We start from the raw sequence: 20673 nt of genomic DNA, 5'->3' as shown, positions 1-20673 counted from the left end.
CTGAGGTATCCAAACTAGCTCATGCATACAGGAGAATGACAATATTCAGAACTTCGCTGTGATCAATGTTATCGTACCAGCAATTTCACCTTGTAATAAATATTTTACCTGGACAGTTTGGGATACTACAGGGTATTTGCTTGCTCTGAAGGAACGCCCCTGTACAATTGGACGGCGTAAATCTACACCCCCTGTTTCTGTAGACTGGTTTAAGTACATTTTGTCCACACGTTACGTCACAAGGGGGTGTTGTCCATTGAGTCCACTCCGTAAAACCTCCTGTAGAAACATACAAACAAACACTGATGTCGGCATTTCTGTGACCAAGGAATAATAATTAGGTCACTAGTGTTACACTTGGTGTACATTTGTCCACTGCAAGAAAGAGGCAACCATCAATTAATCCTCTGAAATATTGGAAAGTAATCTTCTGTTTCGTATGACATCATCACTATATCCTTTCCAATATACTTTTTCACTTTTATGTGTGTGTTAACTAAGTGTTCTGTTGCTTTATGAGGGTACCAAACCTTAAGGCGAATCCAGTATGCTATTCCGCTATTGACATCATGGTTCAACTATTCTCGGCATCTCATATGGAAAAGCCAGTTAGCCATCTGCAGAATGTATATACCGGCTATCCAGGCTACATCGCCTACATTTGTCCATTACAATTTTGCCATTATAACCTGAGTTGCGTTAACGCCTGAACTATACATGAATACATGTGCATTTAATAACATTGAGTGTGGTGTGGAGATCTATATTCATTCACTTAGTACATACATATGTAATAGTAACAATATACCAGTTTCATCAATTGTGCGTTGAATGGGCACAGCAAAATAATTTGTCACAGACTATCAAACTGGTTCAACAAGTCATACGTTGCACTGGCGACTGACCTACAGGCGAGTGGTTGCATATAAGATTATTTCGTTTGTTTGGCCACGTGGGACTTGTGTCATGAACAGCCATGTCGTAGACGTGTGTGCGTTTCCTCCAGTTTCAGCCATGCTAGAATGTGTACGTAAAAACATCAGTTCCGAGATAGTAATCTGTTTCACAGAACCATTAGAGACACGTCAATCATGTATTATGAATATCACTAGTGATACAAATCTAAGGGATAAACTCCTAATCAGATTCAGAAAGGATTGAACAATTCACTGAACCTTGCACTCCTACTGAATAATCATCTGATCAAAGTAGCTGGTATGCCAATGTAGACTGTCTGACAAAAGGAAAGGAGAATAGGAACATGTGTGCTGAGAAACGTTTGCGGGTGATTCATAGCATGTTTGTTCCTATATCGAAGGTTTCGTTTGGTTTGGTTGTTGTTTTACGCCGCACTCAGTAATATTCCAGCTATATGGCGGTGGTTTGAAAAATAATCGAGTCTGGACCAGACAATCCAGTGATCAACAGCATGAGCATCGATCTACTCAACTGGGAACCGATGACATGTGTCAACCAAGTCAGCAAGCACCCGATCCCGTTAGTCGCCCTTACGACAAGCATGGGTCAATGAAGATCAATTCTGACCTGGATCTTCAAATGTTCTATATGGAAGGAAATATAATGGTGGGGAATGTGTTCTGGCAACCCTGGGCGTTGCATACAGCAGAAGTAGGCATACCTACCTTAAATTTAGAGTATGTAATGTGTCTTGAAATAATGGTCTCTTGACAAGCCTTAGAAGTAGCCCACATTGCCAAGGAGAAACAGGGATGCTAAATCGCCAGAACATGTTAAACGTGTCAGGTCTTTGAATCATTACCAATGTGTAGAGTACTGTGTACATGTAGTGTCTAGTAATAGTTGTCCTTTTAGAGGAGGTCGGGGTTAATTCAGTGCCTACATTTCTATGGGAACAAATGGTTATTATTTTGGGTGTCCCGAACTGGTAATATTCCTACGACCCAGAATACTGACTCAGAGAGATCTAGTCTGCATTCACAGTGTGTTTTGACTATCGCAGGTAACCCTTCGAGCTAACTTTAAATATGCAGAATAATGTTGTTAAGATAGTCAGTTGGACTTTAGGGGGGTTGCTACATTTTAGAAGTGCAGCATTACTCCAATTACTGGATTACAGAATGTCCTCTGATAAATAAGTAACCGATGTGTGTGACAGGAATGGTAGGCCATTTCATTCATATGAAGCGGTTACTTATATAGTTTTATATCTATGAGCATCAAAATGAAAGCAGGAATGTGGGCCGTGTTATTTGTATCTCTGTGGAGAATTTTGTGAATAAGGCCACATTTTTAAAAATATGAGCAGAATAAAATTAATAGCATTTTAAATAAAATCTGTTGACTGTATAGTAGTGTTGGGAATTGGTTAAAATCTCATAATTGATGATTCATTTATTACAACCGATCAATCCTCAAAAATATTTGGTTAGCGTCATTTATCAAATTTTCCTGTTGTGGTTGTTTCTGTTGGTTTTTTTTGCAAATTTCACTTCTTTAAACCATGACTAGTATGTTAGGAACATAAATTTCTGGAAGTCTTTAAGATAAATTCAATCATGACTAGGAACGAGCTTGTAGTGCTCATGAAATGTAAATTTAATGACAGACAAAACCAACCTTGTGAAAAATATCGTTAATGCAAACAAGTGTTTGTGTTCGATTATGAGAAAACATGATCAATTGCTTGGTCATTTAGTCACTGCGATTAATCAGACCACCACTGCTGTATAGTACAACGTGTAGGCAGGCATCAAAGTAGACGGAAATGTGGGCCCATTTTTCAAGACTTCTCTTTTGTGATTTTTCAGGTGGGGAAACGTACGAAAACTGAGTAAATATACTTTTCATATCTTTCAAATCTTACAGATGAAAAACATTCAAAGAAAGAATACACGAATTCAAAACAAAACAAAAAGCCTAGTATTCATATGGGTAGTGCCTGGACCTACTGTCTCTACGCATTTGAGACCAGTAACAAATGTCCAACGCGATCAAACTGTTTTGATGGGTACTGTAATGAAACTATTTTTATGAAACTCTCGATCCCAAATGTCATGTTGGTCACCAAAACTATCTGATATGTTATCAATGATAATGTGCCAGCAACACCACCTTTGTTGGTATATGACTTTGTCAGATAGGAGGAATAAAGTCGAAACCATTATTAGTTTGAAAACAGGAGTCTACAGTAAACTGTGTCATGAGTATCAATACAATAGAAAGCTCATATTAAACGTACTGTATCACATTTCACGCTGCAGCTGACACGGCACCACACACTAAAACGCAACTCTCCCAAGTCCCATTGCCTCAGTACACATTGAAAAATAAATTGGGCGATTAGACTTAACTTGTGAAAATTTACTTCGGGAGATATATTTGATGTCATGTTAAAAACGTTCGGTACTTTCGAATGTGGGACTTCGTTCCCCCGGACGATGTAATGAGAGAGGGTGACCCCACTTGAAGCACTGATAAAGAAGTTGGTTTTTTTTCTAATTCTGAGCCAGGGTAACAATAGGTACAGGCTTAAACCAACAGAGATCGAACCCTTCAGTCCTTCAGGCAGACTCTCAATCCAGCAACCCACGGAGGTGGTATGCTAGTCTCCAGACTTTACAGAATATATTAAAGGAGACAATTTCAAGTCTAGAATGATTGGGCAAGTCTAGACTGACAACGCTAGGTGGGGATTAAGAATTCTCTAGGATCCTTTCGGATTTTATATATTATTTTAAGATACATACTTTCATATAAGATAAATTTATTCTTGGGATTAATGTAGCGGTCAATTGATGTACTAGACGTTGAGGTTAGGGTATAAGCTTGTTTTCAGCCATACCATGGAGGTTAGTGAGGAATGAGACATCAGCAATGAGTACGTCTTCCGTGGCTTAACCAAATGACCTCAGTCCACAACCTTACAAACATATCCATTAGTGCCCAACACACCCAGACTTCTGGAAACTGATCAATATTCAAGAGAGGGCATGTTCAACACATACAAAATAGATTGCGTTACCTTGAGACGAGGAGATATGAATCAGTGTCAGGAGAGTGAAAGTGATGAACACTTGTCGTAGTATGAATTCCATCTTGGAGACACACTGAGTTTACATTGTACAGTAAATACACCTCTTATAATCCAAGAGATAAAATCCCGATCGTTCTTCGTTTATTCTCATGTTAGGTAGGCAATGGTTATTCGTAGACTTGTTGACTGTTAGAAGCCCGTCGTCTATTCTGGTGTGTGCATAGAAAACCATTATTGTATTGTGAGCATAGTTGGATTTCTGTAGTGGACGAACACTTCGTATTTAAACCATACACCTCTAGTGAAAGAGAACTATTGAACCATGTCATGATACGCCCTGTGCGCGGCGATCATGGATTCATTGTTGGCAGAGTTATTCAGCTTCAGGCAGACAGTATTTGTTTATTGATATGAATTTTCACTTTCACACTGTGGGGTGTTAGTATGCACTGTTAATGTTGGTACCTTGTATAAAGTATGCGGACAGACTTAGGTAGAGTTGTGGGGTAGTGGGTGTGCGTGGTTTAACGCCGCTTTGTGTTGTGTTTCAGATATGTACCATTCAAAAAATGTAGGGGATATTGGATTTACAAGATTGATAAAATGCAAATGATGAAGCCAAGGAGGAAACGGACGATGAAGAGAAATTACGGGAAAATTTGACAAATATTCCATTCCTTTGGAAATGTTTCATCTGTATGGGTATATACGATTTTTTCATATGCATTGGCATTGGCTAGTAGTATGCTCGAAAAATTGAATATCCCCTACTTTTCTTTAATTGCATGTCGAAAACTGTCTTAGACACTTACTACTTTGGCGAAAATGCTTTCTCTCTCACTCACTCACTCACTCACTCACTCACTCACTCACTCACTCACTCATACATACAGACATACAGATAGATATATATAGATATATATAGATATATACACACACATACTTGGCGAAAATGCTCTCTCTCACTCACACACTCACACATACAGACAGACATACAGAAACACACACACAGACACACACATACTTTGGCGATAATGCTCTCTCTCTCACTCACTCACTCACTCACTCACTCACTCACACACACACACACACACACTGTCCTCGCGTGATGCTGTCGGAATTCTCTTGAAATCTTAGTACTTAAGGCCTATAGATCGAACTATACATAAACATATCTACCTACTTAGACAGCATTCAAAGAACGATGTTTTAAAAAGGTCCAGTCAGTTGTTATGGGCCATTAAGACTGTCAAGTAACTTCAGAAATCAAGTCAACGGTGTCAAACAATTGTGAAAGGTATCTGGGGGTGCGGTATTCCGTGACACATCCAACTGAATACACTCTGCTGTATAGATAAATATTAGCTTGACAACACAAACCACCATCTGAATGGGCATTAGGTGACACAGAGACAAACTGTCGTGTGGCGTGACCAGTCAAGAAGTAGGAATATTGCAAGGAGTGGCTTGTGGCAAGTGCGAGTGATCGAGATGCGCATGAGGTGTGCCTGTTGAAGTGTCTTCAGTCTTTGTGTCTGCGTGTGTATGTGTCTGCGTATTTGTTGATTTTGCACTTGTCAGGGAGCGATTTTATGATAATGTTCATACCTTAGAAGAACGTTTTACAACAGTTTCTAACCATTTAATTTTAGCAGACTTAAAAGAAATCAAAATATATGACAAAATATATAATTTTATCCTAATAGTGACGTTTTATTTTTGAATAGTTTCCTGGGACTTTTTAGTGAATTTCACAATCATTCTCATTTGTGTCCTTAATATGTTGTAGCATAAACAGTATTTATCGCCGCGAATAGATGCTAAATTGCTGATGCGGGGTAAAACAGTTTCACTCACTCACTCACTCTCTCACTCTCTCACTCACTCACTCACTCACTCACTGTATGTGTGTGCCTCCATGCACGGATCTGATTACCTAATTCGTCGTGCAGGACGACGGTGTTCCCATGACTACTACGCCCACCCCTTCGCTAAACACACGAATCATGTTTACATCTATTAAATATATATTACTAAATTTTTAAAAATCATGAAATAATTATGAAATTGAACATATTCAAATATCAGACCTTTTTTATCTTAAGTTCTCCCCTTTTTAAAAGACATTGTATCGGCGCTTGGACTGTGAATAGGAAATGTCCGTGACTGTATTTCGGTCTGTTTGCTAGTCACGTAAGTCCCAAACAATTATAGTAAATTTATATGCACTACTTGTTTTATAACTGCAGCATATATTTTATTTAAATTTATGGCTAAATTAACAAACATTGCTAACATCTGAAGGGATGGTGTAAACCCATCTAGGGTCCATGCAGGAAGCCAATGTACTGTAAGTCCCCATGGTCCCTAGTATGGTGATCTACCTTCGGTGTTTGGCAATCTATAGCCTGTTTTATATATTGTATTGTCATGTATAGTTAATATATTTTAGATTTAATTACTAGTTCTAAATTTATATCTGTGATAGTCTAGTTGTTTTACTGTCCTTCGTTGACAGGATTATAATATTTCCTTTCAATTACTTTAAATCTATAATTTCATTTAGTCACGATATGGCTGAAATATTGCCGATGTGACTTAAAATGGAAACGCACTCACTGCTGCTAGCCATTATCAGGAAATAACGAATACTTGATACTGTCTGTTTGTAAATTCGTTATAGACTGAAATGCGTTTTATCAAAATGATTTCCTGAAAATAGTTATTGTACCGTTATGTTCAACCAAGGGGAAGTCGGGAGCGGGAGAGGCGACAAGGCAGGCGGAGTTGTTTGAGGGCTTGATATATGAACTGTTTTCCCAATTTTGTACCTGATCAACATGATAAACACTATACTTGTAGGACCCTCTGAAAGACAGCATGGGGAGAATGTGACTTTCCCTTATTGTCATGCCCTCATCTTCTGTCTTACGTTCCCCCACCATTCATGTCTTCACCGTCCGCTTCTCCGTACCCCAACCTTTCATGTCTTCACCCTCCACCTTACGTTCCCCAACCTTTCCTATCTTCACCCTCCGCCTTACGTTCCCCCACCAGTCATGTCTTCACCCTCCACCTTACGTTCCCCCACCTGTCATGTCTTCACCCTCCACCTTACGTTCCCCCACCTTTCATGTCTTCACGTCCATCCTACTTTCCCCCACCTTTCATGTCTTCACCTCCATCCTACTTTCCCCAACCTTTCATGTCTTCACATCCATCCTACTTTCCCCCACCTTTCATGTCTTCACATCCATCCTACTTTCCCCAACCTTTCATGTCTTCACATCCATCCTACTTTCCCCCACCTTTCATGTCTTCACATCCATCCTACTTTCCCCAACCTTTCATGTCTTCACCTCCATCCTACTTTCCCCCACCTTTCATGTCTTCACATCCATCCTACTTTCCCCACCTTTCATGTCTTAACCCTCCGCCTTACGTTTCCCACCTTTCATGTCTTCACCCTCCGCCTTACGTTTCTCAACTGTCATGTCTTCACCCTCCGCCTTACGTTTCTCCATCTTCATGTCTTCACCCTCCACCTTACGTTTCTCCATCTTTCATGTCTTCACCATCAGCCTAACGTTTCTCCATCTTTCATGTCTTCATCCTCCACCTTACGTTTCTCCATCTTTCATGTCTTAACCCTCCGCCTTACGTTCCTCCACCTTTCATGTCTTCACCTCCATCCTACTTTCCCCCACCTTTCATGTCTTCACCCTCCACCTTACGTTCCCCCACCTTTCATGTCTTCACATCCATCCTACTTTCCCCAACCTTTCATGTCTTCACATCCATCCTACGTTCCCCCACCTTTCGTGTCTTCACCTCCATCCTACTTTCCCCCACTTTTCATGTCTTCACCTCCATCCTACTTTCACCCACCTTTCATGTCTTCACATCAATCCTACTTTCCCCCACCTTTCATGTCTTCACATCCATCTTACGTTTCTCCACCTTTCATGTCTTCACCTCCATCCTACTTTCCCCACCTTTCATGTCTTCACATCAATCCTACTTTCCCCCACCTTTCATGTCTTCACATCCATCTTACGTTTCTCCACCTTTCATGGCCTCACCTCCATCCTACTTTCACCCACCTTTTCCCCACATGTCTTCACATCAATCCTACTTTCCCCACCTTTCATGTCTTCACATCCATCTTACGTTTCTCCCCTTTCCTTTCATGTCTTCACCTCCATCCTACTTTCCCCACCTTTCATGTCTTCACATCAATCCTACTTTCCCCCACCTTTCATGTCTTCACATCCATCTTACGTTTCTCCACCTTTCATGGCCTCACCTCCATCCTACTTTCACCCACCTTTCATGTCTTCACATCAATCCTACTTTCCCCCACCTTTCATGTCTTCACCCTCCATCTTACGTTTCTCCACCTTTCATGGCCTCACCTCCATCCTACTTTCCCTGTTTACTTTTCATGTGTTTTAAAACCTCAAACAAATTACATAGGAGTCCTGATCCCGCTTCAATTACTGCCCGAAAGGGAGTGTTCGCAGCCATCCTCTCATTTTTTGGGCCCAGGCTATAAACGCACATGTATACTACCCATCAAAAGTTTAGACTCACTAGTGTAAATGTAGCCACTTACTTAAGTCAACTGTTCTAACTTTCCATACCGTCTAAAGGTACCGTTTACACATGAACTGATGTACTGTAAAACAAATTCGTACCGTTGAAAAGATTATTGTCATGAGTTCAGTAAATGATGAAAATCAATGATATTGACGAATTCTGAACAAAACTTTACACCGAAACGCAGCTGTTCACATGCTTTTCAGCAATTTGATGCATGATCCTCGTGCAGTTAATCTGCATAGGGTTGGCAGTTGGTTTCCCCAAGTTGGTGGAGAAATTCATCTTCGATGTAACCATACATATATAGATAACATATAGGAGTGTTTTAAGTGAGTCTAAACTTTTGATGGGTAGTATATAAATTATGTATTCGAGCTTTGTCCAGGAATTGATGTTATTTGGTGCATTCCTGATTGCCCTCGAGTTTTCGTAAACAGAATCTTTGCCTTTCTCTGTTTGAAGTTACTTGCTCATTAAAGATGTACAAGCCGGTAAATCCACGACGCACAAGACAATGCATGTACTTAAGGCAATGGCGAGAAGAGGTTTCTGGGTGATTGAATTCTCATGTAAGTGATATATGACATCTTGGGAATAGTTTCCCAAAATAAAGTAAATATATACTAACTTGGCTTGATTTTGACTTACAGCTTGATTTTCACATTTTGTGGGGCGGTGGGGTAGTCCTGGGTTCGATTCCCCACATAGATACGATGTGTGAAGCCAATTTCTGGTGTCCCCCGCTGTGAAATTGCTGGAATAGTGCTCTAAACGGCGTAAAACCTGACTCACTCACTCCCTCACAAACATTGTGCACTTGTACGCTACGACACAATGGATACAACAGGAGGCAGTAGAGTGTCATCGGAATAAGGTTGGACGCACAAGCTGACGTGTGTGCTGGTGTATTCTACCCACGTTTTGCTAATACCTCCATCTCTGTCGATTATTTTTAATGTAGTTAACGTTAACACTTCTGGCAGACTTTGAGGTTTAGAGACGCCATGAGCCTATTGGTGGAGGTTCTGCAATGCCTAGTTAGTTATTCTTGAAATCCAGGTTTGCTAGAATTGATGGAATCTCCGAATCTCAAAATATTAATCCATAATGTAATTGAAATACTTGAAATTAATCCAAACCCATGCACCCAAGTCATGATTTAAGGTTGTAGTAAATGGTAAAACGCTTATATACGATCTCTTCCTACATTAAGACCAGATAATGGATATTGAATCTTATCAGTTGTATTCGACGTTTATGCACAGGTGAAACATAATGCATTACAACGAACATATTACTTGCGTGCCTTCAAATGATTTAAACACTTCAGTCTTTTGTGTACAAGCGTTTTTTCGCATTATCTATCTCAGTTTCCCATGAATACCATACACAGAACAAATTATACAGTTTCTGGACCTACTTGTGATGCTTCTATTGACGAGCACCAGATGGGGAAACGTCTTCTTATCATCTTTTGGTATACGACAGGCGGGGATCGAACCTCAAAATTCCTCTCCGGACCGGGAAAAGTTCTTACAACAATCACAATGACTTCACTATTACATAAGCAAGCCGCGAGGAAAAGCTTTTATGGTCGCGATTAACGCTGAAGACAATTCAAACGGTTGGATCTCGTTACAGAGGGTAACGAAATGGTTACGGTCAAAGCTTTTTTTTCCAAATGAATTTGGCACGGTGTTTTCATAACAGAGCTTGGCAATTGTTAAAGCAAAACGTCATGGGTCACTAACATCATTTGACAGTGGTGACATTGCTTAACATTCTATAAGCATCATTAAAGGGGGTGTCCATTCTTGTTGCCGTTTGGACATGTCATTGATTACTTTAATCTCTTTAATGACCAATCAGTGACTTCAAGCTCTGATTGTGGACAGTATTTTACCACGTTCTGATGTGTCACAGCTAGCTCTCGGGTTTTATTAGAGCGTTTATGTGGTGAGGAAGCGTTGTGTGACGCCCTTTGAAATCCTGATAAAAAGAGCACACTCGATTGTACCTCAAATGTAAACACCAAAGGCTGGAGTTGTTGAAATATTGCTCGACATGAAAGGGAAGTTGACTATTGGGAAGTTGAAATCATCCCTTTTGTCATACAGTTTGTGGAGAGTATTTTGTCACTCTGAATCTCTATGCATAGATCTAAACATGAAACAGTTGAGGCGGTCTCACTTGTCTCCTTAATTTCAAGTCCAGGTGGGTCAGTTAGTGGAAAGCAAATGGCTATTTGATGGTTAATGAACAATATTGCACCATCGATGTACTTAAAGCTTATAAAAGTTAAACTTCTTGGCCAAATTACTTTGTTTAGATTTTGCCAACCCAAACAGAAATTCGTATTCATATGCATAAAGAAACAAATCCTCAAGGAGGAGAGCACAATTGGTGACCATGGGGATGCCTACTTCATGGCGAAATGTTTTACCCCCAAATTCGACAAAGATTTTATCAAGGAGAGAGTCCAGCATTTCACACATTGTTTTCTCGGTAAACGTCATATAACATTGCTTTCATTTTTAACAATGTATCCTGAACTCAGAAGATAGATATGAACGCCTCCGTGGTGTAGTAGTTAGAGCGTCTGCCCGGAGAGTGAAAGGTCGCGGGTTCTATCCCCGGGCGCGTCATACCAAAAGATGCTAAAATATGGTACTTGTTGGCCCCTGCCTGGCGCTCGGCATTAATGGGTACATCAAGGACTGGTCGGCTCGGAGTCAGTATGATGTGTTTGAGTGGGGCATTCATGCTTCACTGCGGCATGGTATCTCAGTGGGCTAGCACTATAAAACCAGCTGGGCTAGTACAAGCAGCCATACATACACACGCATGCACGTCGTCATATGAGAGAAATAATCTTAAGTACGACGTTAAACCCGATATCACCTCACCTCACCCCACCCCACCTCTGAAGATAGATATGTAGGTATATTTTTGTTCCCCACGGCTACATGTACATGCTCATAATGGATGGAGGGTGAGATTCTTCTTCCAAATTTCTATCAAAAACATTCTTTTGACTTTATAAATACAATGGCAGGTCGTATGAGTGTGAAGAAAACTTGTCACAGATCATAAATCAAAACGACGTTCTCTCAGACTTCATGATAAATTAACTCCGTCCTGTCAATGAAAGCGATATAATCAATGGCACGCGGGCCTTTAGTCCCTTAGTAATGAGACGAATCGGGAGTAGAATTTATAAACGCAGAGCTAGCCACACTCACTGTGGGCAGATGAAATCAGAGATGGCGATATATCAAGACGTGTTGTATATATTTGCAACAATGTTGATTATGCTAGAGTCTGTTCATTCACTGGCGTGTGGACAGTGTACAGCCATCCCATATCCTATATTTAATGATCATATCAGTCCATTATACCAAGTCTGGACAAGAACCAAGTCTGTAACAGTAGCAGAATGTAGTTCAGAGTGTTACATGAGTGTCCAGTGCCGTTCATTCACCTACAACCGTGCAACGCAGACGTGTATTGGGTATAGCGGCAGCATGTCGACACCAACGAGGATGGGTGCCGTGAATCAAGATGGTGCAAGAACATACCTTACCTGTGCAGGTAAAGCGTCATGTTGTACGTTTTTGCAAATCTCTGTAGAATCCTCGAAAGAAAGGAAGGAACATTACTTTAAATCTGTATAATTTTGAATTTATTTGCCAATTATTTTTTGCAAAAGCACTAACGGTGGTTTGAGTGAGTGAGTTTAGTCTTACGCCACACTCAGCAATATTCCAGCTACATGGCGGACACTAACGGTAATTGAGATAATACTAACTGTATGATAACAACTCACTTGTTTATTGCATAAAGCATTGAGTCAGTGTAGACGACAACCAAGTGATGAGAAGTATGTTATGACAGTATTAGTATTAGTATGTTATGACAGCAGGTTAATGAGACAAATTCCCAACAGGTTATATCTTTTCCTGTGTTCAGTACATGATACAGCGAGTGAGTGGTGCTACTTTAGCAACACTGCAGCACCCTCACGGAGAGGAAGCCGGAAATCGGCTTCACCCATTTTCTCTTAATGACGCTGCTTTCCTCCTAATGACGCCGCTTTCCTCCTATGACGCCGCTTTGCTTTCCTCCTAATGACGTCGCTTTCATCCCAATGACGCTGCTTTCCTCCTAATGACGCCGCTTTCCTCCTAATGACGCCGCTTCGCTTTCCTCCTAATGACGCCACTTCGCTTTCCGCCTAATGATGCTGCTTTCCTCCTAATGACGTCGCTTTTCTCCTAATGACGCCGCTTCATTTTCCTCTTAATGACGTTGCTTTCCTCCTAATGACGTCGCACAAAGTACATGTACAATGTAGATGTTTCTGATTTCACCACGAAACATGTCAGAAACATTAGCATGCATAGTGGCACAGTTAGAATTGATCCTCTTTAGATTATATGACTGGATATTTTGTCATAGCCATAAACTCACAGTCATAGCCATTGTCATAGTCACTGACTCGTAAAATGAAGCCTGTCAACTATAACAAATAGCTTATATTAAACAGAATGTTCCATGTTGACATCCGACACGAATTCATACAATTAATAGATGTGATTGATCCTGTGGTCAGTCTTTGATTCAAGTGTATGTATTTTTTCAGCACCTCACGCCATTGGTCATCCATGTGCCATTGATGCCGACTGTCATTTCACTAGTGGTGTCTGTAGCAACGGTGTCTGTGACTGCGCGGTGTTCTACAACTACGACAACAAAGCCAATACATGCATTGAGTGTAGGAATTCTTTTCCTGACATTAACTTTCTATTCTTGCACAGTACAAAGTTTATATATACGTAGCCTCAGATGACCCGGAAACCTTTATTGTTCTGGGAACATGTTGATTTTGATCAGTAGCGCCTGGTAGAGGTTGTTTATGGGTATCGGATATTTACACATGTTAACGTCTTCGTCAAATTCAGTTACCCGCCAACTTAATACTGTTATCATAATTTCTTGTAATGGAGTGAGTGAGTGAGAGTAGTCTTACGCCTCTTTTAGCAATATTCAAGCAATATCACGGCGGGGTTTTTTCACACATTGTACCCATGTGCAGAATCGAACCCTGGCCTTCGGCGACACGAGCGAACGTTTTAACCACATACCGCCCCTAATGTAATAGAAGAGTCGGCGAAATTTAAGTTGAACGTTCCTGAACGTTGATGTCTCATGTTATTCTTTTGTTCACTATAGTACCAAACCTACTGGACGACCCATGCACCGTGGACTCCGATTGTTCCGTGGCTAATTCTGTCTGTAAAAGCTCCACCTCCCGTTGTACTTGTAACTATGGCAACACATACAAGCGTTCTGTGAACCAGTGCACTAAATGTAAGTAATATTTTAATGATTTAATATATCTATCTAACGTTTTTGTTTATTTTACTTAAACCATGTTTTCCAGACTTGGCATAAAAGCAGTGGCTTAAGTCTTTGCCTGATGTTGCTATTGGTGGAAACAGAATCAGAACAAGTATGCCCATATGCATTGTATGAAGGGGTCTCCGTCCCCCAAATCGCATATACAATACGAAAGCAACGTAATGTTACCATGAGTTATTTTACGTTTAGACTTACTGTCATAAGGAAGTAAAAGCGTAAATGAATGAATGATTATGGTTTTACTCCGCTTTTAGCAATATTCCAGCAATATCACGGCGGGGGACACCAGGAATGAGCTTCACACATTGTTCCCATATGGGGACTCGAACCTGGGTGTTCAGCGTGATGAGCAGGCTACCCGGCGACCATATGGAATGACGTGAAGACAATACCTGGAATGTTTCAAGGAATTAATCTAGGCCCGCATGATATATGCTGGATATATGTGAATCTGCTACTACATAGACCTCGATGTATTGCCCACTCTGTATTGGAATGTCTGAAGTGAATTATATTTAGGTCCACTGGGTGTGCTGGATATATCTGTATCTAGTACAACATACACCTCCGCCTGGATTGTCCACTCTGGGGCTATATGACGAGACAGCAAATTGATGACAGGGAAATTTAAGTCCTATTACCAGTTTGTCGTTTTGACCTCACCGCCAATAGCTATCGGAACAGGTTAAAGAAGCAATATGTAAATTTATTAGAAATGTTTCAAAGAAAGCTAATCTGGAGTTTCCAGAACTTTCGTACAAATTGAACTGTAGATAATGTGATCATGTAGATAATGTGATCATGTAGATAATGTGATAATGTGATCATGTAGATACTGTGATCATGTAGATAATGTGATCATGTGATAATGTGATCATGTGATCATGTAGATAATGTGATCATGTAGATAATGTGATCATATAGATAATGTGATCATATAGATAATGTGATCATGTAGATAATGTAACAAAGGAGTTCTGTAATAGACGTAGTCATGGTAATTGTGACATATTATGAATACTACTGGTGAATATTGCTTGATATAACTCACTCACTCACTCTACCTTTCAGCGCCCGATCTTCACAGCACTACTTGCAGCTCAAACTCAGACTGCTCTGTTGTCAACTCAACATGCCTCAGTGGCAGCTGTGCCTGTGATGTCGGATACAGTTTTAATAGAGAAGAAAACCGATGCGACCAATGTAGGTGTTTCCTAACGAGTATGCATAATATACCCGTGAAGATCCGGGTTAGAATTGGTCTTTAGTAACACATGCTTGTCGTAAGAGGCGACTAACGGGATCGGGTGACTTGGTTGACACGTGTCATCGTATCCGCGTTGCGTAGATCGATGCCCATGATGTTGATCACTGGATCGTTTGGTCCAGACTCGATTATTTACAGAGAGCCGCCATATACCTGGAATATTGCTGAGTGTGGCGTAAAACAACAACCAACCAACTATACATAACACATTCCAGTTTATACTGATATACCCACGTACAAAAGAAGGCCGACACCGGGTGGTACACGAATAGACTTTCTGAATTGGAAGTCACTATCAAAACACAAAATTACCATTAGGTAAAGATACAAATTAAAATTTATTGTTTGGGTGGACATGTAGATCTTGTTAAATTTCATAACAGGTCATACATAAAAATGTTTTTGTGCGTCATTTTAAATTTAAGTGTTCCAAGAACGTTTATAACCAATCCATCAGTGGTGAATTTCACAAATTACAACTTTGAAGTTAATTCCCTTCACATACAAGAGTTAATAACGTACACTGGCACTTGTCGTAAGAGGCGACTAGATGGTCAGGCTTGCTGACTTGGCTGGTTGATCGATTGATCGTTGTATAACGCCGCACTCAGCAATATTCCAGCTACATGGCGGCAGTCTGTAAACAATCGGGCGGTTGAGTAGCCTAGTGGTTAAAGCGTTGGCTCGTCACGCCGAAGACCCGGGCTCGAGTCCCCACATGGGTACAATGTATGAAGCCCATTTCTGGTGTCCCCCGCCGTCATATTGCAGGACTATTTCTATAAGCGGCGTAAAACTAAACTCACTCACTATAATTAGTCTGGACCAGACAATTCAGCGATCAACAGCAATTGGGATACGATGACATGTGTCAACCACGTCAGCGAGCTTGACCACCCGATCCCGTTAGTTGCCTCTTACGACAAGAAAGGATCACTAGAGACCAATTCTATCCCGGATCTTCACGGGTCTCTGGCTTGACTGGATTCAGGTCGGAACGCTTGACTACGTGTTCCACACTAGTTTGTGTTTGAAAACCACCGTCGGATTTTACATTGGGAAGCGTTTAACAAGCACCAAAACAATAACCCTTTGGCAATACTTCTCCAACATCTCTACAACTTCACCTATCCAGTTAAGTTGTATCTGTATATGTAGTCTTTGAACAAATAGGGGCGGTGGGGTAGCCTAGTGGTACAAGCGTTCGCTCATCAAGAGGAAGACTCGGGTTGGATTACCTACATAGGTGCAATGTGTGAAGCCCATTTCTGGTGTCCCCCGCCGTCATATTGCTTAAAGAGGGGTAACGCCAAGCTCGCTCACTCACTTTGAACAAATTGAAAATGTGTGTTTTTCTTGACATTCAGTCTGCACAGTTTACGGAGAGACCTACACCGGCCACGGCGGCATTGGTGTTAACTATTGTAACGTCGCCTCTGCAACTACGTCAACTGTTGAAGATTGCTGGAAGACATGCATAGGACACACGGGGTTTCTGTGTAAGAACGCGGAGTACGATTTAACAAACAAGTATTGTCATATGTGTGATGAAGCCTGGTTTGAACTCAGCCCAGAAGCTCGATCGTATTCATCACCGGGTTGGGTGACCTACTTCAGAAACTGTGGAGATTGTAAGTTGAAACATTTTTATCATTTACATGTATTTTTGGCACTTTTAACTCTCAGCATCAAGAGGCGTTGATTTGCTCACAGTCATATGAACACGATTTCAATATGAGTATCCACAGTTTTCGTGGACAACTTGCAGAGAACGCGCTTTCAGGCTTTCACTTGCTCACAGTCATATTAGCACGATTTCAGCGCTTGAGGATACCTTGCAGGGCACGCGCTATGACTCCTGAACCAATGCTTTCTGTTAGTTGGGACATTTCCTTTGAATGATCCTGCTCAGTTGATCCTGCTGGTTGTGGGTAACCCGTTTGTAATCCGAACACCGTCACTCTTGTGAACAGGTGAGTTGCGTACCTTGTTCTTTAAAGGCAATTGGAGGAGAAACCAAAAATAGTTAAGCGGTTGATAATATGCTATTTCATGTAGAAATTAGATATTGATGGTGTAATATTTGTTAACCCAGTCGATCACAAATGGACGGCAAATCAATGTGTACAACAACGTAGCAGTATGTTAAGAACGAAGAACGCCGCTTATTGAAGTGCCATTATCCTCAGTTCTGATATATAATTCTCAAAAAAAGAAACGCGTAGCACAGATTGTTGCCAATGTTTTATGTGAAAATAAGAGCATCACAAGACATGTACATGGAACAAAGTTACTGCAATGATTACAGCGGACATTTTAGACGAGGTAAACAGTAAGTCGCACTGTAAATGAAGGTCAAGGTCAGACCGTTCGATCACAAATGGACGGTAAATCAAAGTGGACAACAAAGAATAAGTATTGTGAGAACGAAGAGCGCAGCTACCGGTTTATCCACACACTCGCAAGGTTATTGTTGTCAATTGTGAAAAAATACAATTTGTAACATTACTATCAGAGATTAATAGTGAACGTTCATGAAATGTACCATGCTGTGTGCAAGAAAATGTAAGTACCGTAAACAACGGTTACACAACACATTTTAGTTTGCTATTGTTATAGTTCGTTATGATATTTAGTTTGCGACTAAAATTTTATAGTGTGTCTATCGACGTCGAGAGGAACGTTATTGCAAAGAGTCAGAAGACATATCCCATACTCAGAGATCTGATCCGGTGTTTGTTCAGGTGAATCTACAAGAAATCCGTACATTGACCAAATTCCTCACAATTCTGATGAACCGGCAGAGGAAGTTGTTTCTAAATGTCAACGCTACACCTCAAGCTACACCCAATTCAGCTTGTGTCACAGTTGACTTCCTTCATACATGTATGGACATTAATTAGGCACCAGCTGAACCCAAGGGCGATTAAAATTTTGTCCAAATAGTTGATCATACTCTAGCATATTTGAATGCACGTGCGTCACACAATATCACAAAACCTATGGACGCACGTTTTCGTGCTGCGAAGGCGCCAATTACATTATGGTAAAACTTTCCTAAATTCAATATCTGCATTCAGTTTTCCAAACTGATTTAAAGATGACAGTACAAAACATAACTTGTTTGACATGGCAAAACGTAGACTTTCGGAAGATATATGATGGCAAGCAAGTGATCTTGCTTGACAACAACATTAGAATCTATGTCGAAACGTCGCCTTTCACAATAAAAGAAGTTGTATATCCATAACAATTGTCATCATTCTTCATCAACTCAACTTCTAAAATGCCCATCAAAGAAGTTCAACTTTAGTAGTTCATCTCGACTTTGGAGGAAGCATGTGTTCAGAGGTGACGTAAAGGATCGTCCAAAACCGGGTCTCCAGCGAGACGAGCGGATGCTTTAACCATTAGGCTACCCCGCCGCCCCGTCTGATCAAAGCTAAACAAATTCATTCCTTTCGAAACTTTTGAAAAAGACATATAGAGAACATGTCATTGACGAAATATTATGACTCGTACTATATGGCCCAGTGTATTATTGACTTGACTTTGTGTGAGTATATGTCATTATGTGTGAGGATAGAGTACGGGGTTTTTTCTTGGCCATGACTGCTCATGAATATTGACAAGGTTTTGTACTTTGATAGCTTCATAGTTTCATGAATGCATAGGACGTTATATGAAAGCATAACATTTTACATTTCTAGTTTCAATAATTATTGGATCCGACCCATATCCTCTTAATGCACAAGACGGCTACGCGGTGTGACAGTCATTAATCAGGTCGTTTAATACTCATGGATGTCAAATACGCACAAACCCTCATAGTGAAACAATGAGAGTAGATGCCCGCAAAGGTTCCATCACAAATATTTCTTTTTACATGATGTGACCTGAGCGCTTATTGGTCAGAGCAACAGCAGGTTTCCCGCTCGTTGGGAACAGGGCGAGTTTTGATTGGTTGGTTAAAAATAACCTTGGAAAGCGGACGGTTGTGTTCACGGTCGATGAAGGAAGGTAGTGTACCATTGACATTGATCTGCTCTGTCTCCTTGGCTTTCAGCAAGCAAATTATTCGGACAACTTTGCAGCAGTAACGGAGATTGCTCAGCACCCAATTTCATCTGTAGAGGTGGAACCTGTGTATGCGATATTGGCTACTCATTCAACTCTTCCACCAACGAATGTGTGCAATGTGAGTACATTAAAGAGAATATTTCTGAACTTAGTTACCAGTATCAAGGGGGCCGGTAGGATAGTCTAGTGGTTAAAACATCAGCTCGTCTAGATGAAGACCTAGATTCGATTACCTACATGGGTACAATGTGTGATGCCCATTTCTGGTGTCCCCCGCCGTCATATTGCTTAAAGAGGGGTAAAGCCAAGCTCGCTCACTCAATTTTGAACAAATTGAAAATGTGTGTTTTTCTTGACATTCAGTCTGCACAGTTTATGGAGATACCTACACCGGCCACGGCGGCGTTGGCGTTAACTATTGTAACGTCGCCTCTGCAACTACGTCAACTGTTGAAGATTGCTGGAAGACATGCACAGGACAAACGGAGTTTCTGTGTAAGAACGCGGAGTACGATTTAACAAACAAGTATTGTCATATGTGTGATGAAGCCTGGTTTGAACTCAGCCCAGAAGCTCGATCGTATTCATCACCGGGTTGGGTGACCTACTTCAGAAACTGTGGAGATTGTAAGTTGAAACATTTTTATCATTTACATGTATTTTTGGCACTTTTAACTCTCAGCATCAAGAGGCGTTGATTTGCTCACAGTCATATGAACACGATTTCAATATGAGTATCCACAGTTTTCGTGGACAACTTGCAGAGAACGCGCTTTCAGGCTTTCACTTGCTCACAGTCATATTAGCACGATTTCAGCGCTTGCAGATACCATGCAGGACACGCGCTATGACTCCTGAACCAATGCTTTCTGTTAGTTGGGACATTTCCTTTGAATGATCCTGCTCAGTTGATCCTGCTGGTTGTGGGTAACCCGTTTGTTATCCGAACACCGTCAATCTTGTGAACAGGTGAGTTGCGTACCTTGTTCTTTAAAGGCAATTGGAGGAGAAACCAAAAATAGTTAAGAGGTTGATAATATGCTATTTCATGTAGAAATTAGATATTGATGGTGTAATATTTGTCAACCCAGTCGATCACAAATGGACGGCAAATCAATGTGTACAACAACGTATCAGTATGTTAAGAACGAAGAACGCCGCTTATTGAAGTGCCATTATCCTCAGTTCTGATATATAATTCTCAAAAAAAGAAACGCGTAGCCATATTGTTGTCAATGTTTTATGTGAAAATAAGAGCATCACAAGACATGTACATGGAACAAAGTTA

At 40.7% G+C, this 20673-nt stretch overlaps 1 protein-coding gene and 1 long non-coding RNA gene across 2 annotated transcripts; one reads left to right on the top strand and one right to left on the bottom strand.

Moving 5' to 3' along the window:
* Positions 1-5575: 5575 nt before the first annotated feature.
* LOC124289663 lies at positions 5576-8743 on the bottom strand. The gene is made up of 3 exons (XR_006901731.1): positions 8650-8743; positions 6662-6666; positions 5576-5588 (listed from the first exon to the last, which is right to left on the bottom strand). It is a non-coding gene; the product is annotated as an uncharacterized LOC124289663 (long non-coding RNA).
* A 3144-nt stretch (positions 8744-11887) lies between these two features.
* Positions 11888-19562, top strand: LOC124289652 (scavenger receptor class F member 2-like). Its single transcript, XM_046726256.1, has 6 exons — positions 11888-12208; positions 13260-13391; positions 13850-13987; positions 15110-15241; positions 16673-16936; positions 19372-19562. The coding sequence occupies exons 1-6, from the start codon at positions 11920-11922 to the stop codon at positions 19560-19562; spliced, it is 1146 nt and encodes a 381-aa protein (XP_046582212.1). The 5' UTR covers positions 11888-11919.
* The last annotated feature ends 1111 nt before the right edge of the window (positions 19563-20673 follow it).

Source organism: Haliotis rubra, unplaced genomic scaffold (assembly GCF_003918875.1).
Source record: "Haliotis rubra isolate DU_JTF1 unplaced genomic scaffold, ASM391887v1 Scf446, whole genome shotgun sequence".
In the NCBI taxonomy this organism is placed as follows: domain Eukaryota; kingdom Metazoa; phylum Mollusca; class Gastropoda; order Lepetellida; family Haliotidae; genus Haliotis; species Haliotis rubra.
This window is presented reverse-complemented; position numbering and strand designations above follow the sequence as displayed.